Source organism: Centroberyx gerrardi, chromosome 14 (genome assembly GCF_048128805.1).
Source record: "Centroberyx gerrardi isolate f3 chromosome 14, fCenGer3.hap1.cur.20231027, whole genome shotgun sequence".
Taxonomy (NCBI): Eukaryota; Metazoa; Chordata; class Actinopteri; order Beryciformes; family Berycidae; genus Centroberyx; species Centroberyx gerrardi.
This window is the reverse complement of record NC_136010.1, coordinates 13,343,980-13,371,384: the sequence shown is the minus strand read 5'-3', so window position 1 is coordinate 13,371,384 and position 27,405 is coordinate 13,343,980. Positions and strand designations below refer to the sequence as shown.

General features: G+C 45.8%; 1 protein-coding gene across 1 annotated transcript in view; it reads left to right on the top strand.

Annotated features, from left to right (window-relative positions):
- The window catches only part of LOC139928489 (ERC protein 2), a 150,301-nt gene that overhangs the window by 111,072 nt on the left and 11,824 nt on the right, over positions 1-27,405 (top strand). Inside the window, exons 17-18 of the mRNA XM_071921060.2 lie at positions 1,819-1,980; positions 6,187-6,252. Of these exons, the coding sequence (XP_071777161.1) occupies positions 1,819-1,980; positions 6,187-6,213 (189 nt within the window). The 3' untranslated portion in view covers positions 6,214-6,252. The remainder of the gene's footprint in view (positions 1-1,818; positions 1,981-6,186; positions 6,253-27,405) is intronic.

Here is a 27,405-nt window from a genome sequence, read left to right as displayed (position 1 = left end):
ACATGGGAATATGGTTACAAGAAGAGAGAGTGAGTGTGTGTGTGTGTGTGTGTGTGCCTGTTATGAATAAACTGGATGACCACATGTGGGCTGTCCTGACCACACAGTCGGACTCTTCCAGAAGCCATTCATCACTTCATTCATTTGTGTTTGTGGCTCAGGTCATTAAATATCCAAACACGCGCACACACATACACACACACACACACACAAATACAAACACACAATGAGTTTTGGCCTCTTATGCTACCAAATATGGTTGTGATTAGATCAACAAGAACACGTAATATGGTTCTTATTAGATTAACAGCAAGGACTAAACACATATTAGCCTATTTGACCCTTGGCCACAAATTAGTTTTGCGAATTTTTCTCCATAAGAATAAAAAACAATATGAAGGCTTCATCTAGCATTGTGCATTTACAGTACAGTAGTACAGCAGTTACCTTGGCTGTATGGTATGGGTTAGTAATTGTCCAAGCCTCAATAAAGACAGGTGTCAGCTTTATAAGTGTTGCGTTGCGGCCAACCCCACCCAGTCACACCTGCTAGTGTCAACACCTCAGGTCATGGAGGGCCGTACACCTCAACCTAGCCTTTATCTCTGTTGTTCACTGCTCTAACCACTGGTCTGGTCTCCGTCTGACCCCTCCTCCATCCCTCACTCTCCGTCTTTATCTCTGTCTCTGTCTTTCCCTCTCTCCGTGGTGTCAGTGTTCTCGCCTTATCTAAGTAGCTCCTCTCCAGTTGAAACTAATTGTTAGCCTCCTTAATGCCAACCACATCCTCTCCTGTGATCCTGACTGACTCGTTTCCTCAGTGATTAGGCCTCGGCTCCTTATCTCAGCAGCTCATCTGAGCGGTGATGTCTCCAGGCCGCTGTCTACTGTAACATGGTCCCCCTCTTATCCTGACAGCTGACTCAGGTTTTTTCTCTCTTCCTGCCATGGCTGTCTCTCATTTAAACAAGAGAAGCCGCAACATTTTGGATGAGAGATGTGTGGATATCTTTCCTTCGAATCATCCTCATCCCATACACAGTCCCACCCGCCCCCCCCCCCCCCTCTCTCATCTAGCCATGTACGCCCCGGGGAAGCATCTGCAGCTTGGGGAATAAGCTGAGCTTGTCAATATGTCTGCACCCACTCTGTCTCTGTCTATCTCCCAGACAGCTGGCTTCACTGGAATATGGCTGATTGTTAATGTTAGCCGGCCTAGGCTGTTATCTCTCTCCAAAGCAATGATGTTGGCAGTATGACAGCTTCTTCCACAAACACTCGCACAGATACACAGACGCGCACACACACACACAACAGAGACACATACTCTTACACACACACGTACAGCCGCACAGAAAGATGCATATTTGAGTGTAATTTTAATCAATGACGTCTAAAATGAGTGTGCCTCACCCGGCCAGAACGCCTCCAGCCTCGGGCTACGTGAAACAAACACTCACTAACTGTTCTCTCTAGAACAGGATTGGTCTAATCCAATTAAATGTTAATCTGCAATATGGATGACATCTGACAGACTTACGATATTTTCATTAGGCACTCCGACTCACTCAATTTATGACCTGTCAGGAATCGTTAGCGGCACCGTTTTTTTAATCTTTGGCGGCTTTCAACATGCATTCCCCCCATCCAAGAATCCCTCTGCCTAATCATTTTAAACCTCTGTGAACCCTCCGAGTTTTGGACCCTGGGAGTATTTTCGGGAAGCAAATAAACAGTGTTGGGAAATAAATGGCCATAGTGTACGCGTGTTATAATTATTGGTTATAAATATTCTTATTTATTACTGTTTTTTTTCAGACTCAGAGCAGAATGAAGCTGATAGCGGATAACTACGAGGAAGATCACCTCCACCCTCAACATCATCCTCACCATCCTCACCACCCGCACCCGGCGCACACGCATCACCGCAGCCTGCCGAGAGGGCCGCCCCACGCCAACCATCGGCCCTCCATGGACCAGGTCAGTGCGAATGCACACGTACACGCACACACGCACACACACACACACACACACACAAAGCTCGGGCTTGTTTACACAGGTTGACATGTTTTGGGCTCTCTTCACCGTACTGTTAAAGCTGACGCAATTACACATTTGTCATCCCCACCGCCAGTCACTTGTGGTCGGAATCGGCAGCATAAAAATTCCCCTCTCTCTTCTCCTCTCTTCTCTCCCTTCACCCCATCACTTCCTGCCAAATCGGAGTTATTCATATCATTTAGATAAGGGGCCCGAGGGGGAGAGCTGCCAAATGACTGTTTTTGATTGGTGTGATTTGTGTGTGAGGTTAGTGTATATAGCATTCATCTCTCATACAGGCTCAGTCTCTCTCTGAGTATCATATCCAAACTGCCCCCAGGACAAACCTAATGTGTCTGTGTTTGAACACAGCTGAGGGAGAACAAGCTGTTGTTGTTATCAGGGCTAAGTGCTTGTGTATCTGTGTGAGTGTGCATGCCTGCAGGTGTGTGTGTGCGTATATGTGCGTATGTATGTGTAGTGCTCTGCTCTATAGCCATAGGTGCAGCCAATCATGACATAGCCAACAGGAGAAAACAATCTTCAAAGACTAGCAGAGATGATTTCACCACCTTTTCACCAGTTGCCGATAGCTTCTAGTTCTTTGAATGCAGTATAAACTCATCACAGCTCTATTGTTCTCAAGAGGTTGTGATTGGGGGAAATTCCTGACTATGAAGATGAATTATGTTTGTGTGTGTGTGTGTGTGTGTGTGTGTGTGTGTGTGTGTGTGTGTGTGTGTGTGTTGTATGTGTTTTGGGGGTGTTAAGGCCGAGACAGGGGGATTTCCACCTGAGTCTAAATTCCCACATCTGTTCTATTTGATATGCACTATTACATGTTCTTAGTCTTTCTACATGTTTCTGGTGCTTCTGTCTCAATTGGAGTCATGCTTTGGGGATCCCCCTTGTATTCTTCTTCATGTCTCACAATGCACACACACACACACACACACACACATACACATATCACCCCATGCATACCACTGCAATGTGTAAGAGGAGAGTATGGCTGGTTTTATTAGGTTTTAGCTCATTGAGGCCTGTGGAAAGACTCTTTACTTTTGAAGAAAAGTGATGACATGGAAAACACCTTTACACACCGCAAAAACTAAATGATGTAACACTTGCTATGTACATTGTGAAGTTATGTTTCACGTCTGATGCACTGAACTAACAAGGCCAAACTAATAAGTCTCTGCTTTGCTGCATTGTGTTGCAGGGCACTTGCAGCCGCAGTAGGCTGTACTACACAGTATGCTTACTGTACTGCGAACTGCAGGGGGACACTTTTTAGTATCACACATCACTCCCCTTTAATTGTCACATATAAATATCTTTCCCTCAATATGGCCATCCCACACTGTTTTACTGCAGCAGTGTTTATAGTGTTTGACATATGAAACGGTAGCTCTCTGCAAGTGATATTTCAGACTTTTTAAGTTGGAGTGAAAAAGGCCAGCAATGAAAGTATCATTAGGGTTGCTGGGAAATCTTGTTAAGTATGTAGAGAATAACAAAATAACTCATAAATCTGGGCCAATTGGCTGGATTATCCCCTCTTTTAAAATGGAATCATTACTTTATGTCTATAAAGAGCTGTGACGACTCACTGTACAACAGTTGGGGAAAATCAAAGCTGATTAGGGAATAGGTTGGAAAAATGAATAAAAATGGGAATAAAGTAAAGGTAGGTTAGATTGTAGATGGATGTATATATCCAAATGTGTACATATGTAAAATTAGTAATTGAGTAAATACAAATAGTACAAAGGGTAAGGTCCACTGGGAACATTTTTAAATGTCAAAGTGAAAGGTGTGTATGCTAGTCCTCATCATCCCCTTTCATCCTCAAGCTGTTTATTATTCAGGCAAGTTGTTGTTTCTCTCTCTCTCTCTCTCTCTCTCTCTCTCTCTCTCTCCCTTTGGGTCAAGCACACACTCCTCAGAAACAACAAACAGACATATTCCTGTTGACAGAGGTCAGCCAATCACCTCATGGCTTTTCCTCATATCTGATCTTTGACCTCATGGGGAAGTTCAGCAGAGGTCAGCTGGGCAGGGCCCCCAAGGTGTGTGTGTGTGTGTGTGTGTGTGTGTGTGTGTGTGTGTGTGTGCGTGTGTGGTGTGTGTGTGGGGTGGGTCAGTTCACCCTGTGTCTTGATATCCCTGTGGTCCCTGAGGTGAGACTGTTTTCCCTCCAAACACCGGACTTCACATCTCCTTTAATCTCCCTCTTTCATCTAAATGTGATTAATTACTCTATTTGTTTTTCTTCGCCACTTCTCTCTCTCTGTCTCCTCTCACCATCTCCCCTTTTGCCACTCCTTTGACTCTACCTTACCCTCCTCTTTCTTCCTCCACTCTTCACTGCCCTGATCTCCTTTTTCTATATCTTCCTTTTGCTGCTCATTTAGTTTCTTTCATCTTGCCTCTTTTCTCTCTTCCTTTTCCTCCTTCTTTTACGTCTCCTTTCCTCCTCCCCCATTTTCTTTCCACCCGCCCTCTCTCCCCTCATTCCCCTCTCTCTCTCCCTCCCTCCCTCCGCTTCAGTGTAATATCTAAGTGTGGCCAGGCCAGTGGTTCAGTGAAGCGCTGGGTCCAGGGACGCCACTGGGAGGATGATTGATGATGATAATGATGATGATGATGAAGAGGGTCCGCATACTCACCCTGGAGACCACAATGCTTTTCCAAGGCTGTCAGGGCCAGAGATACAGCTAGTGCCATGAATAACATAGCAGTGACCGCACGTGCACATACACACACACACGCACACACACACACACACACAGCTACACACACTCATCCCACATGTACACCCACATTGGCACATTTAAGACACATAAGCACAAATGCATGCATGTGAATAGTGAACACACAAACACAAGAGCGCACTCCAAGGTTTTCCGAGGAGCCAAACCGCATGTCATTCAAAGCTCATTGCTACAGTTAGCGGGTTCATCCCAATCCTCTAACTATACTGCCTGTCCTCTCCTGTATCTGTGATGGACTTAGTCAGGGGACAGGTGAAATCTAATAGGAGGAGACAAGGGGAAGGAAGTGGTTTTAGCCTCTTGAGATGCACCCCAGGTCTGTGTCTCAGCATGGAGTGTGTGCAGTTTGACGGGCATGTTGTGTTCATGTTGTTCTCATTTAGCCACGCCAATACCACTGCCAGACACTTGGCACCAGCCTCTATGGAAGGAAATAGAAAACAGCCATAAAGTGTTTATCAGAGTCAGAATTACAAGGCCTTTTCTTTTTGGTTGCTTTTTTTTCTAAGCTTTAACATGCAGGTTTATGAGAAGTAGCACATGGTATTTTGCTTGTTTTGTGTATGTATGTGTGTGTGTGTGTGTGTGTGTGTGTGTGTGTGTTTAACCTGGCAGAATGAATGCTTATGGGTCTGGCTCTGTTTACAGGGCCTGTCACAGCCATTCACAGAATGCTAGTATTTAGCATCTAGCATGTTCCATTGAAAAAACATTATATCTATAGCTTAGCTGCTTAGCTGTAGCCTACTGAGTTTACTGAGCCTGTCACAACCACTCAGTCCAACCAAAGCCACTGTGGACGGCAGCCAAGGCCTTTAGGTTTATGTGCTCGTGTAGCTTTAGCATAGACATTGCTTTGCCGTAGCCTAGCTTAGCATTATGCAGGCATGGGCTTGGCTATAGTCAGCTGCCAGGTCATGCTAACCATCGTAATGTTAGTGTCTGAGTGAATTAGCCTTCCTGTTAGCAGGGCTCTTGTCTGCACAGTCTCAGCCCCAAGGAAACCCCTTGTGTGTTTAGTTATTGGTTCTTAACAATCACACTGAGGAAAGCATTTCATGATATCATACACAGCTTTTCTGAATGAGGAACATGAACATGATTGTTTTGATTAAAGCCCACCGGGGGTTACTAAGGAGGAACATAAGATTAGGTAATGAGACTCTAGCTGTACACTGTAACTATTGGGCCAGTGTCTTTTTGAGTTTCTACAGGTAATGGTCCCTATAAAGGGGCACCCATCTGTTGTCTCTAGCTTTCATACATATTGTTTTTCCTCTGTCTTTTGAAATAAAAATCCAATGACATGTAGCCTATGTACAGATTGATGGATGATTGACACATATTTTTCCTCCTGTCTCTCTCACAGGATGATGAAGAGGGGATATGGGCATGATGACCATCACCATGGGAACCCTGGATCCAATCGTCCATAGTGAGTTTTCTTTTTATCGCACAATCATTCTCATATTCTCTACTAGTTGTAGAGTTAATATACTCCCTGCCATGCTGTTGTACACTCAGTGTAGCATGTCTGCTCCAGATATTTTCATGATCTTCTAAACAATAGTCCTCTTCAGTGGGTTAGGGTAGCCATTAGCTGGGAATGGTGATGGGTACCACAATAACCACACCATTACCCAACTCTGACTGAAGAGAGTGTAATGGAACCCGGCTCCTTTTACTATTGCTTATGAATTTCAGTGGACTAAAGAGCCTGAGTTGACACAGAGGTTTACGGCTGCCTGGCTATGAAGGGCCCATGCACTGGTAGTGGCGTGTGTGTGTGCTGTGCGTGCGCACTGTAGCAATGAACCATAGGTAAGTGTGTGGTATTAGACCTAACTACACACTCAGCAGCCTAAGAGAGCGTACCAGGGCCCAGAGGTGATAAAAACGACAGAGTGAGAAAAACCAGAGATGGACGAGTCTGTCTCTCCGCGCCCCGCTTTTTCAGTCGTAGTAAACTTTTACCGCGCTACCCCACCCCGTTGTGCGCCGGTGTGTGGGGTGCTTAATTACAATACAGCACAGAACAGTCATGAGGCTTTTTTTAGGCTGCAAGCTGAAAAAGCATAAAGTGAAGAATGCAGAGTCATAAAGGATAATTCCTGTGTTGGGGTTTTATATCGAAGCCCCCCATAGACTCAGGATGCCTTTGAACACAGACATGGGCAAAGAGGTCTGTGCAGGGAGAGTTATGGTTTGCTTGGAGCTGATACATGGTATGTGTGTGTGTGTGTGTGTGTGTGTGTGTGTGTGTGAGCGCGCATTTGTGAGTGTGTGTGTGAGAGAGAGAAGATTTATATACGTATGTGTGAAAGATGAGAGACTGAGAGAGAGAGAGGGAGACAGAGAGAGAGAGAGAGGAAGAGTGCTTATTAATGTGTGTTTGTGTGTGGGAGAGTGTGTGGGGGGGAGAGAGAGAAAACCAGGCAATGTGGTCGTCATAGTTTCCAGTGCATCTCATTCTTTTCCCTCAGTAATCCACAGGTGGACCATCACAAGCAGATTCTGTCTCTAACCTCAATGACTTAGTAGTTGTGCACTTTGTCCTCGCGCTGCTTTTGGGATTAAGAGTCCTATAGCTTGTGTGTGAGCAAGTGGTTTGTCTTTCTGCGGTGTAAAGCAAGTGTGTGTTTAGCCATGATGTGTTCATGTGTGTGTTTGCAAGTGTGTGTGTGTATGTGTGTGTGTGCGTGTGTGTGTGAGTGTTGCTGAGCTATACAGTGCTGGAGCAGCCCACATAGCCTATAATCCAGTCCATGTGTGCTGAGAATGCAGCAGTGTCAGGATTCACCGTAATGAAACAGACCAAACTGCCCCCTTTCCCCCTCTCTTTCCATCTCTCCATCTTTTTCCATCGCTCCTGCTCTTTCCACCTTTCCCCAGCTTTTAGCTCCCAGTGCTCTAACGTATATTCCTTCAAGGTAAACCTAGAGTTGGAAACGGGAGCTGGGACTACCGCTTCAATATCTCCAATCAGATATGAAGACAGCGTGCGTGTGTGTGCGTGTGTGTGTGTATTAGTGCTTCTTATCCCGATCTAATAGAATAAGCCAGGCACATTAGCCTTTAGCGCAGGGTGGTGTAGTGGCAAGCACTATCAGCGCTGCTCATCTATCCGCTGCTGTTATTCTGGCGGCGTACAGCGCGAGCGCAGCTAACGTTTATTAGCCATCCTCTATGGGAGAACAGATGGGAGCCATTTAGCGGTGTGTAGCTACAGCGCAGTAAGGCCAGACCTAATCCCCATATCCTGTCCCTGAGTGAGCCCTCCCTAATATGAGCAAACAGAGATGACAGCACTGATAGACACACTGCCGGAGATCTGTGTGTCTGTGTGTGTGTGTATGCATGTGTGTGTGTACTCTCGAGTGTGCGCGTGTGTGTGTGTGAGTATGTGTGTATGTGTATCAGTGTCTGTGCAGGCATGCATACTAGCTTTGATTGGTGTTTCATATGGATAACCTTGACTCTCATTGCTAGGCTACATTTTGCATTCCACACAAACCTAAGTGCTGAGTTTGAGTTGGCAAGATGAGCTCTGAGCGTCCAGGTGTTGATTTGGATTGGTTAGCCGTGGTTCCGTCTACGAGGATACTGCGCTCTGATTGGCTCATTGTGGTTGTGTATGTCCTGCTGTTGATTACAGAGGTTTTGTTTACCCTCTTGGCCTCCCAGACCCCCTCTAATGAAATAAGAATGTCCTTTTGGACAGAGAGCAGGAGAGGGGGTTGAAGGAGAGAGTGAGGGGGAACATGAAGCCAAGAGAGTAAAGGAGAGGGGGGGAAAGAGGTTTTCTGGAAACATTATGCTTTTATCCCACCGTGAAGTTATTTGTACTGAATGAAGCGAAAAGAAGCTGAGAGGCTTTCCAAGTGGGGACAGAAATATGTTTGTGTATGTGTGTGTGCGTGTGTGCGTGCATGTGTGTGTGCAGGAAGGAGTGAGGCCTCGTTCAGGTTAGAGGAAAAAAAGAAAGAGGACAAAAGGGGAAAAAAAGTCAAGTAAAGAAGATGGCTTTGATTTACCCATGCTGTGTGTGTACTGAGTACTGTACGTGTCTGCATGTCTACATTGTGTATGTATGTATGTACATACGTGTTTTGTACATAGTTGTGTGCGGGGCACGAAATTAAGTTTGCCCACTCGCCTGAAGCGAGTGATTTTGGAAGCGGGTCCAGTACAGGAGCACTAGCCCAGTTGGCGAGTGAGATTGGGCAGCAGAATGAATCTACATGAATCTACATGTAGTTAAAGTGCCATAGAAATGGTGTCAGAGAAAGTGCTTCTTAGTCAGTTGCCTGCAGTCTATTTCTTCGGTTACACCTTAAAATCCCAGGGCCTCAGCCTCAGCCTGCCTATATCGGAACGCTGCACTGTTGAAAAAAGTACTAGAACAGGATAGGATCAATAAAACCATAAAATGATAAAATAGTAAAAGCAACCGAATTTATAGAAAAAAATTAGGAACCAGCTGAGACAACAAACTTCAGTTTGTTGTTATAATGTATATAATTTTTGTTTAGTTTGAGTTTTACCTTTTTAAACTTGAACTCTACATTACATATATTGAGGTAGTAATAATAAAATATATTATAATATAATATAATATAATGGGGTTACAAAATGATTTTTATGCATGTATATAATTTTAGCGCATGATCTGCCCCATTCAGTTTGTTACATTATCTATACTGGGCTAGTAATAGTTTGTCTGGGCTATTCAAAATTTCACTCTACTAGCCCAGTAGGCTAGTGCCCAAAATCCTTAAGTTCCACCCCTGTGTGTGTGTGTGATTGTGTGTAAGTGTGTGTGCACATGCCTATATGTAAACTTTGTTTCTTTCTGTATAAGCATGCATTTATGTGCATATGTACATACGCGCTTGTGTGTGCGCGCGTGTGTGTGTGCATGTGTGTATCTTCTCACACATGTGGATACCCATGCTGTGCCCTGTGTCTTTGGTGACCAGTGAACCATAGCAAGAGGGGTCAGAAGAGGCGTCTGACCGAGGCCATCCCTCAGCCAGCTGTCAGCCTCACCAGTCTGTGGGGTCAAAGGTCGTCCCACGCAGCTGAACATGAGTGGAGAGAAGTCAACACCTCGGCAACACCTCACTGACACACGGACACACCTGAGCACTGACACCTGAGTGTACTGTATCCAGTATCTATTTCACTGCTCCGACACCTCAGTCATTTCCCAACACCTTCGTAATAATCTTTTAGCACTTTACCCCTTCCTGTGGAGATGCAGGGTGCTGTGTGTGTGTGTGTGTGTGTGTGTGTGTGCGTGTGTGTGTGTGTGTGTGTGTGTGTGTGTCGTGTGTCTTTTAAAGAAGCATTTTAACATCAATAAATCATTACCACATTAATTTTGAGACATGAGTATAATTGCTGTAAACAAACCAGATCATCACCGAGACAATTGGCAGCCTCTACTGAAAATGTGGCATATTTCTTTTAGGCACAATGGCATGTTGCTTTATGGCACAAAACGACGAGGGATGCCGTTTCTTCCAGCTCAAACAGAGCTAAAGAGTTTCATGCAATGGCAGATGGTGTAACAAGTGAAAGGCCTCTGGAAAGATCAATTCTAACATGTTTATCCTCTTCAGTGAAGTGAGAGAGAAAACAACCACAGGCGGGGCGACACCAAGGAAGGAAGGAGAGGGGGGGCAAAAAGCGACATCCTCTTTGCGACAGACAGCAGTAGGCTTTATGGGAAACGTCTTAATTTTAGAAACACTGGCGCTAACAATACCACTGGCGTGAGAGAGAGGCTACCAATCATCTCCACCATGGTCTCATTTGTTTACAGTGAGGTATCGCTATTAATTTGACAATGATATATTGTCGTTTAAAAAATGCTACACGCGGTACCTTTAAGTAGGTGCTGCAACAGCAGTGATGGAGCTGCTTTGTCACTGTCAGCATTGTGAGGCTGTGAAGTGTAGACAGACAGAGCCCAGAGAGACATCTTCAGCCCCAACAGACGGAGGAGGAGAGGAGGGAGGGGCGGGGGGGGCGGGGGGACTGGCAATGTTGTGAGACAGACAAGTTTATTCATGTTTTTTTTTGTGGTTATTTTGAAGTCATATGAAGGAGAGGACAGTTAGACACCTGATGTGTGTATCATAAGGCAGTTAGTGTTAGTAAGCTCTCTTCCCCCACCCACAACACATTTCATTACACAAGCTGACACATCGCCACACACACACTCACTTGTGCAAACCTGCGATTGTGCGCACACACACCGAGGGCAAAGATCAGAGTGAGGAGTAAGAACTCAACTCGTCTGTAATGAATCTATCGAAAGGTCCAAGGAGTAGTTCTGTCTGTAAGCTGAAAAGTCTTCCTGCCCTCCCCTCCTCCTCTCTCTCTCTCTCTCTCTCTCTCTCTCTGTCTGGACATGCCAGGTGTGATTCGGTCTGTCTGTTGGTGTCTGCGTACCTCTCCCTGGTTTGTTCTCTGTGCAGCTATGGCTCAGTCAGCCCACAGTCATAAATCAGCACACCTCAAGCTGTCGCAGATGAAAGACCTCTCTCGCTATGTGTTTTTTTTTTTTTTTTTTTTTTACCTCTCTCTTTCTCTCTCTCTCTTTCTCTCTTTCTCTCTCTCTTTCTCTCTGTCAGTTATCTCCATCTCTTCTAACAAATGCCATTGCCACAAGAAACATCCAAGTCATTTTGTGGCTGTCTGACACAGACACAGGATATTTGGAGATGCGGATCTAAAATGTTTTGTGGTGGAACTGTGTGATGTTGAGTTCAAAATGAGCAAAAGAGTTGATTAGGATGCCTTTTGTGAGCTCTGAGTATGCAATTGTGTGTGTGTGTGTGTGTGTGTGTGTGTGTGTGTGTTAAAGAAAGTGACAGATAAAGAGAAAGAAAGAGAGATCCTGGCAGGATTATAAGGGTGTTTTGTGAGCTTATGGAGATGGCAACACACAAAGGCCCTTCCCTCAGGAGAAACTCGCACCTGGGGAGGCACTTGTGAGTGTTTGCATGCCTGTGTCTGCGTGTGTGTGTGTGTGTGTGTGTGTGAGAGAGAGAGAGAGAGAGCAAAATCAGTGTGCATAAGAGAACTCTCAGTGGGATGCTCCGGAGGTCGGATCCCCCGTTCAAGCTGGATTACATCCCAAAGAGAAAGTCTGAACATCCACAAAGAGGCAGTGATGGAGGGAGGGATAGGGATTTGGAGACAGAGAAAAGGGAATCACAGCCTTTTCACTTTAAACCTGTTATTTTCCTCAGACTTCCTGCGCTTTCCACACACACACACACACACACACACACACACATGCACACACACACACACTGAAATGCACATGCACACACAAAATACCACACAACCTCAGGTCTTGGGGTAAGTTCTCTCTTGTTCCCCGAGCAAAGTGTTTTTAACATATAGACCCGCCCCTAGGCTGCCAATCAAAGACGGTGTCCCGTGGCCCTGAGCCTCTACTGCCCCGAGGCAGAGAGAGAGGGACGGGGGGGGGGGGGGGGGGGGGGGGGGGGGGGGGGGGGCGAGGCAGGTTAGGCTGCTACAGCGGGCAAACTACAGGAGTCACACCTGCAGAGCTTACTGCCAGCTACAGAATGGGAAAGACAGAGAGAGAGAGAGAGAGAGAGAGAGAGAGAGAGAGAGAGAGAGAGAGAGAGAGAGGGTGAGAGAGAGAGAGAGGTGGGGGGGTAGAGGATATGTGACACTGGTTGACTACTGGTATTGTAACACTCACCTACTCACCTAAAGGATATCGCACCCTCCAACATACAATACTTCTGATGCTTCAACTCAAGCACCATTACACACACACACACACACTCATACATACACACTCTTAAATTGGCTAATAGAAAGCAAACATTTATGATCAAGATTGACACCGACGGAAACACCGTGGCGGAGAAATAACACTAAATGTATTTTAATAAGTAATAGAAGAAGGAATTCCACTATTTTCTTTCCCTAACCTATTCTAGGAATGCCGGAGCTGCCATAGGACACTCCTTGTAGAATTGAAGAGGAAAACTAACAGGAATTTACCTGTTTCCTCCCGCTGAAAGTCGTCTCAGCGCCGAGTCAGCGGAGAGGCTTCATAACATGGGCTATCACAGAGCTACTAGAATAACATCAACAACCTCTGGGCTGCCAATCAACATTAGAGCTGACCGCTAATTAGGCCTCGTATAACACTAGGCTGCAGTTTATTTCTCACGCTAGCCCAACACTCTCCCAAAGCTCTTTCACGTATAGGAAACCCGTAAAGAATAAGATGTATTGTGTCCTTTGTCAAAACAACAACAGTTTCTTCCATAATTGACTTCAGGCAGTTTAATTTGTCATAGTAGCCTTCTTTTCCTCAAAAGAAGAGCCATTGACACTCGATAGCAGTGACCTTTTCAAACCTGGATTATGTCTGGTGAACACAGGCTTCAAACCCCAAAATGGGTCACAGACCTATTGCTGGAGGGGACCCACATGACAAGGGTAGTAAAACGTTTTAATGCTCCAGAGTCCCAGGGCTATAGAATAAACTTCTCGTTTGGGCCCCACGCTGAAAGAGTGTAAGAACCCCTGGCCTACAAGAAAGCCAGTCCAACACAGCTCAGCTTGTTGCGTTGAGCAGTGTGTTTTCCAGCCAGGTTGCGTTTGCCAGTGAAACCTTAGTATTGGACGCCAGAGTGGCCTCTCTCTCTGTCACTAGATCAGCTCAGATGAGCAGATTAGTACCTGCTCTGTGTGTCCCTCGCAGCTTACCGTATGTCACCGCCATAAGCCCTGTCAACAGACCTGTGGGTTAGGCTACTTCACAGGGGTGTCTGTGCCACACATGCATGTGCTCACACACTCATGGAACTGCATACATGCAAACTCACTCATGCAAGTCAGCAGTTTCTTGCACATGCACACATACACACAACCACATAAACACACGCAAACACGCAAATTCTCCCTCTCACTCTCCCTCTCTCTCTCTCTCTCTCCCTCTCTCTCTCTCTCTCTCTCTCCCTCCTGTTTTCTCAGTGCTGTCTTTTATCTGGGCCCGTGGAAAAGCCACGCTTGTACGATGACATTCAGCACAGGATTAAAGCCCATGTAAGACCCTCCTCAGCTTACACTGCCGCTGCCAAGAGGGGATCTCTACAACCACACACTCTCATGCAACCCTACACACACACTGGCAGACACACAACCGCACGCACGCGCACACACACAAATAGGCATGCCCACACACACAAATCCCTGCACCCTTGTTGCTTAGCATGTCGTCCCCTTGTTACTCCAGACCGAAGGAAGTCTATCCTAACAAATGCAGACAGACACACACATTCATACACACGCAGACACACCACAAAAAGTTACACACACACACTGACATCCTTTTGTCCCCCATCCCAGCTATCCTCCTCGCTCTTCCCTGAAACCAGGGTATCCTTGCCAGGAATGAGCCCAGACACCAATCCCATCTGTCTGCATTGGAATCAGGGGTCCGAGCCCCCCCCCATACACACACAGACACACACACACACACACACACACATATGTATGCACTAGTTTTGCCAGGACCGACAAAGAGATGAAGAGTTGCAGTAGAGAGAGGGCTTTGCAGGGATAGAGAGTGGAGGTAGATTGAATACAGACTCTATGGCTTTAGTCGTGCAAAGGCCAGACGTGGTCAGGACCTTAGTTAGGATGCTGGTGTGTATCTAGGTCAGATTGTGTGTATGCGTCTATTTTTTGTGCATACCTCTAGGGGTTAGTTGGTTGGGTCTGGAGAGGATTCTCATTGGAATGCGTTCTGATTGGGCCAGGCAGCGATGCCTCTCTGATTGGTTGTTTATCCTCAGGCTTCTACTTTGGGGGTTGCTTTGAACTGATGCATCTCTCTCACTCCGCTCTCCCTCTCCATCTCTCTCTCTCTCTCTCTCTCTCTCCCTCTCCATCTCTCTCTCTCCCTCCCTCCCTGCCTCTCTCTCTCTCTCTCCATCTCCATATCGTCTCGTGTGCCGCTGGCTGTGTGTTTGATGTGAGTGTGTTTGACGGGCTAAAACAGAACCAGCAGTGGAGTGTTCTGTGTTTCCGCCGGGCCAGCGATGCTCAATATGGAGACGGTTGCCCACAGTAACCTTAGGTGCTAAGTGGCCAAGTATTATGTGCTTTATCAAAATCAAGTCGCTGCGTTGATTGACAGGGTTAGAACTTGTTTTGGTATGGTGCCAAAGCTCTTTGATGCTCTTTTTGATACTGCTTCTTCTCTGTCTGTTAGACTGTTATTGGACTGTCTGATACGTTGCTAAGACCTGGTGGTTTAGTGACTTTTTCTCTGGGGATCCTAGTTTTCACATGTGTTTTGTCATCCAGTTGATTTTGGAAGCTATTCTGTAAAAGAATTTACCTTAAGCTGTAATCCTGCAGTATTTCATTCAACCCACATTGAGAAGGCCAAGGAAACATGACTCAGACAGTACATTTTGATATTAATTCCTCCAGAATAATCAGGGGACCCATATTAATCTTCCTGCGCCCCACATTTGGGTCCCAACCTGGTCTTTGAAACACATTGCTATCGCCCACCTGTACCTTAAAATATTTTGAACACGAGCTGTACACAAACTGGCAGAGTGGAGGAGAGAGAGGTAACTGTGAGACTCTCCTCTAGGACTTGATTATTCTTTCTCACCAGAAGCAGAGTAGAGCATGGCAGGATAAAACCTAACACCAGTCATCAATAGCTGCCATTGTGCTTTAGCTCCACTCTAATATCCTATCCAGGAGTGGCCTAGCCTGTCAGAGTGTGTATGCAGCTAGGCTTCAACCCTGCAGCTACAGGATTAGCTCCACTGCTGGGTGGTCCTCCTCCCCGCCTCCTCCCACTGATCTCAGAGCAGCACTGCAGCTTACTGCGCACTCAGTCTAGGTGTCAGGAGCATGTATCAGGTCAGTGCACTGAGGCACAGTGTTGGGGTTGTTACTGGAAAAAAGTTATAAATTACACATTACTTGTTTCTTTTCTTAAAAGTAATTAACTACTTTACTTATTACTCCCAGAGAAAAGTAACTAGTTACACTACTGTTAATTTACTTTTGTGTTACACCCTAAAACGATTGTGCTAGGCTTACATGCATTCATTAGGCCAATAACTATTGTAGACCTAAGCCCACATTACGAGCAGAAGTAGTCTAAATAATGACAGGCACAAAATCTCTCTTTTAAGATTTGTAATAAAAACTGAGCCTACAGCATTAAATTCTGACTTTCCAAGTCATATTTACCACTTTGTTGGCTCCGTCATTTGCGCTCTACTCACAATTACGATTTTTCCGACATGACTTGAAGGCAGGATAAGAAGAGAGGAATCTGTCTATAGATACTAAACCAATAGAGATTAAAAAGGATAAAGAATGTAACGCAAGCAACGACCTGTAACGATCTGTTAGGTCAGTAACTGTAATGTGATTACTGAAATTGGAACAGTAATTCCTGACTTTACTTTACTGTTACAGGAAAAAGTAATGTAAATTCCAGTAACGCGTTCCCTCCAACACTGCTAAGGCATGAGTATGACTGTTGCAAGCTTATTGTGCTTGATATTTGGCTTGATTGCATTTACATATTACAGTTGTTTATGAGAACTGCCACGTTTGAACCGATGATCAGAGAAATGCCTAGAGGTTGGAGAAAGGTCATCCGTTTGAGTCCCCGGTCCAGTTGGGAAAAATCTGATGTTGCTGAAAAAGAGCATGTGGGCTCAGTCAACTTTGCCTGGATAAATGAAAGGTTAAAGACAAAGGTTTGTGATTGTTGTGGGAAGCGTGAGATATTACATCGAGGAGTCATGGATTGGTACTTAGTAGCTTGGTAGAGTCATGACCATTAGTCATTTGTTTTTATCTCTCTTTCCCTTTCTTCCCATCTCTCCCCCTGGGCTTCCTACCTCTTCCATCCTTGAAGTCATCACTCTCTTGTGGCGAAGCTGGTTGTAATAAGAACAGATCACTGGTTGGCATGTCTCACACACACACACACACACACACACACACACACACAGCACATGTTCTCCATAACAGAAGTCCCAGAGACAGACAGGTAGTGTGACGGGAGTGCAGCTCTCTCTCGGAGGCCTGGCGTTCTCCCCATCTGAAGGGATGGGAGCGCAGGACAATGTAAACACTCTGTCACACACATAAACAAGGGCCCGCTCAGGTTACACTGCACAGTTGGAGAAAGCTCACCGTCTCTTTTATGGAGAAAGTATTTGTGTAATTTGTTTATGTGAGATTCCATGGCCCTAATGGGGAAATGGCTTTTTCGGCATCACACTACACCTGAGTTCAATTTCACTAGCTCTCTCACAGACAGATCGTAAAGATGGCATACCAGAGCGGACGCGATCTGTCTTTCTCTTCTGCCTCTCAATTTCATCTCTCTGCTTTCCTCTTTCTCAGCCACATTCTTTCTCTCCCCTCTCTCTCTCTCTCTCTGTCTCTCTCTCTCTCTCTCTCTCAGTGAATGATGGTTGTGTAGAGTAAGAGTTCAACAAATATTCAATAACACGTGAGTTAGAGCGGTGTTGATGCAATTTTTTACACTGATTTTGAAGCCGTGCTGAAATGCATTTCTGTGGCTGATATTGTAAGCTTATGGTCATTTAAATTCTGCACTTTGTGGTGTTTTTCTAGGGATGTTTGTGATTCAGAAGAGGAATTGTTTTTGTCAGGCACTCAAAAATGTGAAAAACGTATACCTGCATTTTTAATTAGCCAGACCTCCTAGCCAATAAAGCTTGTCTATTGGCGTGTAAAACCAACAGCCGCCCTACAGCTCACAGTGTTTGTGTGTGTATGTGTGTGTGTGTGTGTCTGCATATATGTGTGCCTGCGCATGTGTGTGCGGGTCAACGCAAAAGAAAACCAAACCTTTCCGTGATCTTTTTGGGAACACAGTCCAAGCCATCACTGCGTGATAAAATCAATATTTTCTTTGCTCTATGTTAATAAGACCCTCAACCCACCCTGTTGCCACACACACAGACACACACACGCACACAAACACACACACACATGCACATCCTTGGCCAGCTCCAACCCCCTGCTACTCCAGCAATACACCATGTGTTTAGCGGCACCAAAACAATGGCTTACCAGAGGCTTTCTGCACCGCAGCGCAAATGAACTGAAGTGCAGGCCAGAGAACAAGACCCAAACATGTGTTCGCTTTGTTTTTGCCTTCTAATTACATATACACATAGTTATTTCTCTCACACAATGTGTGTGTGTGTGTGTGTTTGTGTGTTTGTATTTGTGTGTGTGCGTGTCTGTTTGTTTCTCTGTTGTAACTCAAGGCTTTGTGTCTGGAACTGGTGTGTCTCACAGCAGGCATTCCATTCAGACTAACACTGTTTGTTTAGGTAATAACTAGGCTTAGCCATAATTTGTTTGTGTGTATGTTTGCCTGTGTGTGTTTGCGTGTGTGTGTGTGTGTGTGTGTGTGTGTGTGTTCAAAAACAGACGGGCAGGTAGAGAAATAACTCCCTTGCTTTTTACACATTCGCACATAAAGGCAAGCCTCTCCCTTTGAACTTGGAAACAGCTCATCAACAAGCAAATGCCTTTTTTCTCTTTTCTTGCCCAAGTCTTGTTTCTTCCTCTCCTTTGTTCCCACATTTCTTTTCCTCGCTCAGAACGGTAATTTGAATGACTTAGGCTGTTAAGTGCAGTGCATTGCGACATACCGGTACACCCACACTTAAACTTCAAATGCACTGGTCAGCATCATTTTCATACTGATAGGCCTCATTGCTCTTGTGTGAAGTATTGAAGTATAACGCGCGCACACACACACACACACACATACACACACCACCTACCGAGTGCATACTTCCCCTCAATACAAGGGGTCAACAAGGGCCAGTGGTTGCCAGATCAGCTAAAGGGTTGCCAGATCTAAGCGGTTGTTGCCAACTGGTGAGTCCAGCAGCACACACACAAACACAGATCACAGCAGGCCAGAGGTTTTATCAGTGATGTCAGCTGTTATGTCAGCTCAGGCAACCCTAGTCCCCCCCCAACACACACACACACACACACACACACGCTATCATCTGATGCACTGATGTCAGAGAGAGAGAGAAAAGAGACTGATTAGATTTTGTGTTTCTTGGATGAAGCAAGAAGAATTTCAGTAGCTTTCAAGCTGTATGCAGATGATCTAAGACCTGTGTGTATTTGTGTGTGTTTCATCTCCATGCTCCAGTATGACCCTAAGTGTGTGCATGAGTGGCTGTTTGTATGCCTGCATGCATGAGATCCACCTTTGTTGTGTGTGTGTGTGTGTGTGTGTGTGTGTGTGTGTGTGCGGTGTGTGTGGTGTGTGGAATGAAGCAACATACCGTCACTTTATCATGAACAGCAAAGCAGAAACAGTATTAACAACTGGTGAAAGATGTTTTGTGGACATTTCTCGCATTCCCCTTGGGTGGAAAGAAAAACAGGGAGTGAGAGAGAGAGAGACACAGAGAGAGAGAGAGAGAGAGAGAAAGAAAGAGGGAGGGAGGGAGAGATAGAAAGAGAAAGAGGGAAAGGAGGGGGGTCAACAGAAGAATGAATAGCTATAGATATTTCTGTGGGTTTTAAAGTGTGTTACTGTTCAGTGATCAGTGTAAGCCTCTTTGTAGCCATCCTCTCTCATCCCTTTGTAGCAGTTTGGCATTTCCAAACACAGGAAGTGTTGCTTGATTTCCTCTCTCTTTGTCTTTGGTGTGTGGGTGTGCATGTGAGTGTGTGTGTGTGTGTGTGTGTGTGTGTGTGTGTGTGTGTGTTCATGGGAGTTATCCCCCATCAGGGCTTGAAAGGCAGGTGTCCCGAGCACTGCCCATCACTCAGACATTCCACTGTCACAGCATTTCTCTCTCTCTCTCTCTCTCTCTCTCTCTCTCTCTCTCTCTCTCTCTCTCTCTCTCTCTCCAGTCACCTCTCTCTTTCTCTTTTTCTCTCACAAACACACACACATACAGATATGGGGTCACAGTTATTTGTTTTTCCTGCAGAGGAAAAATGCTTTCTTCTCTTACGACCCGCTTTGGTCTTACCTGACAAGTGTGTGTGTGTGTGTGCCTGTGGATATGTCTGTGGATATGTCTGTGTGTGTGTGTGTGTGTGTGTGTGTGTGTAGAGACAGGGAGAGAGTTAGCGAGTGCTAAACCCGGTTCCTTGCCTGAGTGCCGCTGCAAAGGCCCAGGTTGACAGAGAGGATTGAGAGTGTCATCTCTGGGATTAAGCCTAATGAGCAAGACTGACAGACAAGACAACAGAGGGAGACCATTACACAATTACACACACACACACACACACACACACACACACACACACACACACACACACCGAGACACGCAGATGTACACAGGCAATTACAGAGAGGCGTATCAAAGTGCTGGGATAAGCCCCAATTTCTGCGCGTGTGAGCAGGCCATCCCATCATTGCCTGCACACCTATAGGGAGGGGAACGGGGATTACCTCGTTCACCCCCCTCTCCTCTCACTTTTACTGTATCTTTGCTCTTTTCTCTCTGTCTCTTTCACACTCCCAGTCTGTCTTTTGCCATATCACTTTCCTACTTCTCCTCTGTGTGTGTGTGTGTGTGTGTGTGTGTGTGTGTGTATGCTGAGGGCCAGTGAGTGCCTGAACTCTTCTTGAGCCGGGTTTTCACTTTTCTCTCTACTGGCGTCAGACTCTTTTCAATTTTTAATACTGATATGCACAGGCTTGCTGGGCCTGATTTAAGCATTCTGTCAGACTCACCATATGCAGAAACACACACAGGCGCACACACAGAATACACACACACTTAAGACATATTTCCAGCATTTGACTCTCACAGATATGTAGACAGTTCTTTTAATCTCACCTATTTAACTTCATCTCAGGCTCAGGGCTGCAGAACTTCAAAGGACCTTTTTTTTTTTTTGTCAGAAGATCTTGTCCATTTTTCATCTGTAATTGCCAAGCAGCAGCTAACAATCGCCGTCCAATCAGATAGTGGCTGATAAGTGCGGCATGTAGCAGTTAGCTTGGCACCCGGCTGGCACTCCAGACCCAGGGGCGTGCTCGTGGGCACGGTGTGCACGTGAGGCTGTGCACGGCTCTCTTTGAGGGGGATGATCAGCTTTCATCTTATCACTTTGCACAGTGACACTGGCTTCAAAGAGTGCTGGTCATTTTTACTGGCACTGCAGTGTGTGTGTGTGTGTGTGTGTGTGTGTCTCTGTGAGCTATCGACACATTCCCAGAAAGCTGTTCCAGGCTCTAGGAGTGTGTTTAATGAAGGTAAGGGCATGGCTTCAAAGAGCTGCAATCCAATCTGTGTGCGCTTACACACACACACACACACACACACACACACACATACACCACGCCTCTACTGGCTGTAACGAGGGAAGGATAGGAGTGTCTAAAGTTTGCTCAATCTCTCAGCCCGGTCTTGTAATTTGGCAGCAAACCTCTTAACCTTCATAGGGACGACTGAGAGAGACGGAGAGATATCCAAGAATGTGGAGGTAGTGAGAGAGGGAGGGAGGGAGGGATCAAAAACATAAGAAAAAAAAACATGAGAAATTTGTCAAAACAGAGCTCTGGTTCACCTATCTCGGTGCTCAGAGGCTCTTTATTATTCATCTACCTGTCTCGATTGAAACTTTTTCAGCTGTCTTACAAATTCATCTTTTTAATGAAAAGATCACTGAATCCTAGACACATCAAGGCTTGTGTGTGTGTGTGTGTGTGTGTGTGTGTATGTGTTCCATGATACACTCAAGCTGATGCAGGACGCTGAGATTGAAGGTGACATGTGCTAAGTTGGAAGAATGATGAAATTGCGGGGCTAACGGGCAAATTGTGGGAACCAAATTACACAAGGCTCAGAGCCGGACACAACCTCATTCCTCTCAGTATTGCTGTCGTTTGTAACAGTCGCCTCACATTCACTAGATTGTTGCTGTCAGTTGAATAATTATCTCCACAAGGCAACTGGCCAGGATAAAAGATAAGATTCAAAGTCTCATTTTCTGATTGATGCCTATGGATTTTTTAAATAGCACAATAGATTTTGAAGAGGTTTCAAGTTCAAACCTGAAATTTTCCAACTTACAAGATTTTTATGTGAGAGCAGTAGAAGACTTATCCTCTGTTTGGAAATATGAGATAGTCCCAGGCCTAGGATTGACCCTCAAACCACTTGTTGGAAATCCTTCAAGCTTTAAGGTTTACGAGTGTGTATATGTTTGAGTTTGGATGTTTTAAGGTGTGTGCGTGTGTGTGGGTGTGTGTGGGTGTTTGTGTGTATGTGTGCCTGTGCCTGTGCCTGTGCCTGTGTGTGTGTCCCTGGTGCCTTTGAGGTGTGTTTCAGTCTTTGATGTTTGGCATTGGGTTTATAAAAGGGTTGGTTTTAGAGGCATGACTTTTTCAAAGTGTTGGTGCATGTATGTGTGTGTGTGTGTGTGTGTGTGTGTGTGTGTGTGTGTGTGTGTGTGTGTGTGTCGGCCAGCAGAGTGGATGTGGTTCACCTTGCACTGGCCACCTGTAAGCCATCGACAGAAATTAGCCTCTTTAGTCTTGATGGGTTGCAGAACAGAGAAGGAAGGGGCGGTGAGAATGTGGTAGGAGGGCTGGTAGGGGGTTGGAGAGGTGTGTGTGTGTGTGTGTGTGTGTAGTGGGGGAAAGGAGGGGGTTAGTAGACGGACGGACCATTTTCAAACCTGCACCCTCGCTGCACCATCATGGGACAGAGAGAAGGGGAGATTGGGTATATACCATACAATGGAACCATTTGTTTCTCATTTGTCTTCGCTGTCTGGGGATCTATCTGTGTATGTGTATGTGTGTATGTGTGTGTGTGTGTGTGTGTGTGTGTGTGTGTGTGTTTTGTAGTGATTTAGCTCCGGTGTTCTGGCGGCAGGCCCAGCCCTGCTCCAGAGTTCTGCTCTGACTCTACTAAACACACACAACCTGGACTCATTACACTCAGTAAACAAATAAGTCATTAATACCAGCCTGCAGGGTCCACACACACACACACACACACATACACACACACATAAACATGCACACATACATGTGGACGCAGACGCACCAGCAGCCACGCCCCTTCTCTCTATGTCAAAGGCTCCTATTGGCTGTGGGGTTTGAACTAGCGAGACTAATGATGCAGTCCTTGTTCCTGCTTCCTGTCCTTCGCTGGAGGACTTCCTGCGACTGAGTCATGTGGTCCTGATTACAGGCCACAGCTAAGACCCCTGGAGCAGGACAGTTTAGCTCTGACACACACACACACACACACACACACACACACACACATACACACACACAATGGAGATGGAATAACCTGCGTCCCTCTCGTCAGATATGTGATATTATTGACCAGGAGCACTGGAAATACTGAGCATCTGTGTTTACTTCTCTCTTTTTTCTCTTTAGGTTTCTCTGTCTGTTTCTGGTTTTCCCGCCTTCCCTTGTTCTTTAGCCAGGAGGTTGTTTAGTGTGATGTGGGCCTGACTGGCCCTGTTGTGTTTTACGGACTGCTCTGCAGCCCGGCCCTGGCACCAGACGTCACAGTTGGGCTATTGATCAGGGAGTTGGTGTGTTCTGTGGGGAGAGCTACGCAAAACAGTTTCCCTCACCAGATCTGACTTTTTCAATTCTAAAATCAATTTGGGATAGCCGGTTTAAAAATTCAAGAACTGAGAAACAAACTTTTTCTTCGTCTCTGGACTTCCATAGAGATCTGGCTGTTATAAAACCGGTTGGATCCAAACAACAAAGAGAAACGGGTGAGATTTAATCACCCCTTGCTGTTGTATTGGTCATTTTTATTTTGTTTAATACAAAAGAGCCTTCTAATCCTGATGGTCATTTTTATATTCATTTTTACAGCCTTCTAATCACGATGGAGCATCTCACTATTTAGCGGCTCAAGCCAAGTGTAAAGTCTTCATTCCTCATCTCTGCTCTCTGCAATTCTGCAGGGGAAGTGTGTGTATAGTGTGTGTGTGTGTGTGTGTGTGTGTAGAGGCACTCTCCAAGGGGAAATTGTTAGCAAATGGGCCCAAACTGCTGGCCTTTTAGCTTTGCAAACACAACCTGAAGGCCTCTCCCCACATCCCCTTCTCTGCTCTCAAATCCCCCTCTCCCCCTCTCCTCCCTCCCCCTCACTCCAATTCACCTGCCCAACAACCCCAAGGCTTCTCAGCCCTCCACTCTCTCCCTTCCCTCCCTCCCTCCCTTCCCTTCTCCCCCTTTTTATTCGGCTCCCACTCCACACTGTCTCACTAGCCTAGACATTTCCATACCTATTCATCATTCATCTCTCTCTCTCTCTCTCTCTCTCTCTCTCTCTCTCCCCCTCTCTCTCGCTCTCCTTTCTCTCTGTCCCCCTCTGTGTCTCGTTCTTCACACACACAGAGTCATTCCTGAGTGGGTAAATAGAGTAAATTGGGGCTGACCCCCGGGGTTAGCAGGGGCCAAGCTCTCTTTTCATGTCAAAGCCATCTGAAGGCTGATTGGTTGATTGCAGTGCTCTCCGCTTCCAAAAGGCTCCCTTGTACTGCTGTAATTGCCCTATCGTGCACGCGCACACACACACACACACACACATACACACATACACACATACATGTACGTATACACTCACACAAGCATGTACACACACACACACACACACATACACACACACACACACACACACATTCTTACAGCCAAATGACTTAATTGGTGTTAATTGCATAATGACAGTGGTGAATTGGACCTGGGTCAGAGGTGACACAGGTTTGAGAGGAGAGGGGGATGGAGGAATGAGGGGATGAGAGGATGTTGTGAAGAGGTGAGAGGAGGGCTTTCTCCCTTTCTCTCTCCCTCTCTCTCTCTCTCTCTCTCTTTTTCTGTTTATGTCACACTTTGTCTCTGTGTCCCTCTCTCCCTTTTTGTTTCTCATCTGTTTAACTTGCCATCTCTCTCTCTCTCTCTCTCTCTCTCTCTCTCTCTTTCTCAGTTCCAATACTGATCCATCCTTGAACTGATTGCGAGAGCTGGCCTGTAGGGATGATGTGTGCGCATACACACACACACACACACACGCACGCACAGATACGTACAGACAGCTCTTTGTGGTGTGGAGGGACACACTTTACACTTTACACAAGGATTCAATTTGACGCAGTCAGCATCTGTGGCTGAGCGTGTGTGCGTACCTATGTGTGTGTATGTGTATTTAACTATACCAGCAGAGTGTGTTTGTGTGTGGGTCCCATGGCAGCTGAAAGGGCTCCATTGGTGGGAAGCGTTTAAGCCATCATCATTAGAGAGGTGTTGGTACAGAGGTGTGTTTTAGTGAAGGACGTAATTGGCCCGTCATAGCGCTGTGTAATCTTCTCATATTCTATGAAAACAGCGCAAGCCATTGGCCGTAATGGGCATGTTTAAGGTGGGACCTTCCCATGTTAAACATACAGCATCTTAGTTTGATATAGGCTGGGATTGAATAGTAAAGAGAGAGCGGGGTGCGAAGGGTTGGAGGTTCACGATCAAAAGTCCTGCAATAATATATTTTGTCACCGTGCTGTACTGTACATGTGAAGTGTGTGTGTGCATGTGTGTATGCAGATGTAGCCATTACAAAGGCCCCCGTTTTCATTTTATTTGTACCATGGCTATCACTGTGCACAGTACCACAGTATGAACCCAGTATGTACTGGATTGCGTGATTTCAAAACCAGAGCTTTCTCAAGTGGAAACATCACAGTGTCTCAGACCACCCGGGATTAATTTCTCTTTGTGCAAAGGTTATTGTGTGTGTATGTGCGTGTGTGTGTGTGTGTGTGTGTGTGTGTGTTTGTGTCTGTATGTCTGTACGCTATTGCAATTAAATGAGTAGGCCTATGCGCACATATGCCTGAATGTCTCCGTGTGTTCTTCCGTGAGTGCGTGTGTCCTTGTGTGTGTTTCCTTGTGTGTGTGTTTGTGTGTCCTTGTGTGTGGGAGTTACTGTTTCCCCCCATCCTGCTGTTTATAGGAGGGAGTGAAAAGTGATGGAAGGTATGGAGAGAGATGGGCCAGTGATGACATAGCCTTATGTTCACCCCCTCTGGATATAGCCCGCTCTATATTAGATCTATCCATCATAAGCTTGCGCTCAAGTCCCACATGCTTCCTATAACATGCTTAGCTAGATGTCCACTGTACATGTGTTAGTCTCATCAATGTTCTACTCATATGGTACATGTCACGCTCATACATGTACAGTTTGGATGTACTTTGTCATACCCACTCAAGTCTTGGTGTGTGTGTGTGCGTTGAGTGTGTGTACGTGTGTGCGTGCATGTGTGTGTGTGTGTGCATGTTCTGTGTTGACTCTCTTTAAGTGGTTTTCGAAGCTCAGATGATAGATGTATGGGTTTTTGTGAGTTCTTACAGCAATCCCCCTCAGAAAGGCTGGAGAGCAGAGTTCCCCACAGGCTCATCTAGACACAAAGGGAGCTGTCACTCCCTACTTGTCTGATCTCACTGTGTGTTCATTCAAATGTGTGTGTGTGTGTGTGTGTGTGTGTGTGTGTGTGTGGTGGTGGGGTTCTCTGTGCATGCATGTGTGAATGCCTCGATCCGTGTGTGTGTGTGTGTGTGTGTGTGTCGGAGCTGTCACCTGTTCCTTGCGCTCTCTACAAGCCCCGTCTCTGGGCGAGCCTTTGATCTGGTCAGCAGGAGATTCCTACAGTGTGAAATAGCCCCAGCCAGATTTACTCAATGAAAGAGCAGGCCTTAACCACTGTTATTACACCCCTTCTTTCACATCAGTCTCTCTCCCTCCGTCTCTCTCTATGTCTCTTGCTCTCTCTCTCTCTCTCTCTCTCTCTCATTCCCTCTCTGTGTCTTTGCTTCTCTCTCTCTCACCCCGTCTCCCGCTCTTGTCCTCTCATTCTCTTTCTCTGTCATTTGCAGCATCTTTGTATGTGCTCTGAATGTGCGTATACTCTATAAGTGTACATAAATCTCGCTTGTGTATAATATTTACTATGGAAGCCATTACATTCAGTCGTAGCCGCTTGGAGTCAATGGCAAGGTCGGCCATGCCGTTGCTAAAGCACAGCTGTGTAGAGGTATGTGTGGAATTAGATAGGACAGCACTGTAGGCTATTCTCATTTATCATTGTATCTACACTTGCCTGAGGAATTGGAACCAATGCAAAGATACACAAATGGGTTTTCTTTTTTGTTATTATTGCCTGTGTGTGTGTGTGTGTGTGTGACACCTTGTGCCTCAGCTGTACGACTGTCTGTCTCTCTCTCTCTCACTCTGTCTCACTTTCTTTCTCTCTCTCTCTCTCTCTCTCTCTCTCTCTCTGTCTTTCTGTGCTTTGACAGTCTGACAGTAGTGTGTTATTTCTTACAGGTGGTTGGGCGTGTCTGTCTGAGCCGTTGAACATGTGTCAGTGCCCAGGTGGGGGGAGAGACACACTGCAATTATCCATGTGAAACTCTATCCATGTAACACACACACAAACACACACCAACATACACACACACAAATATACT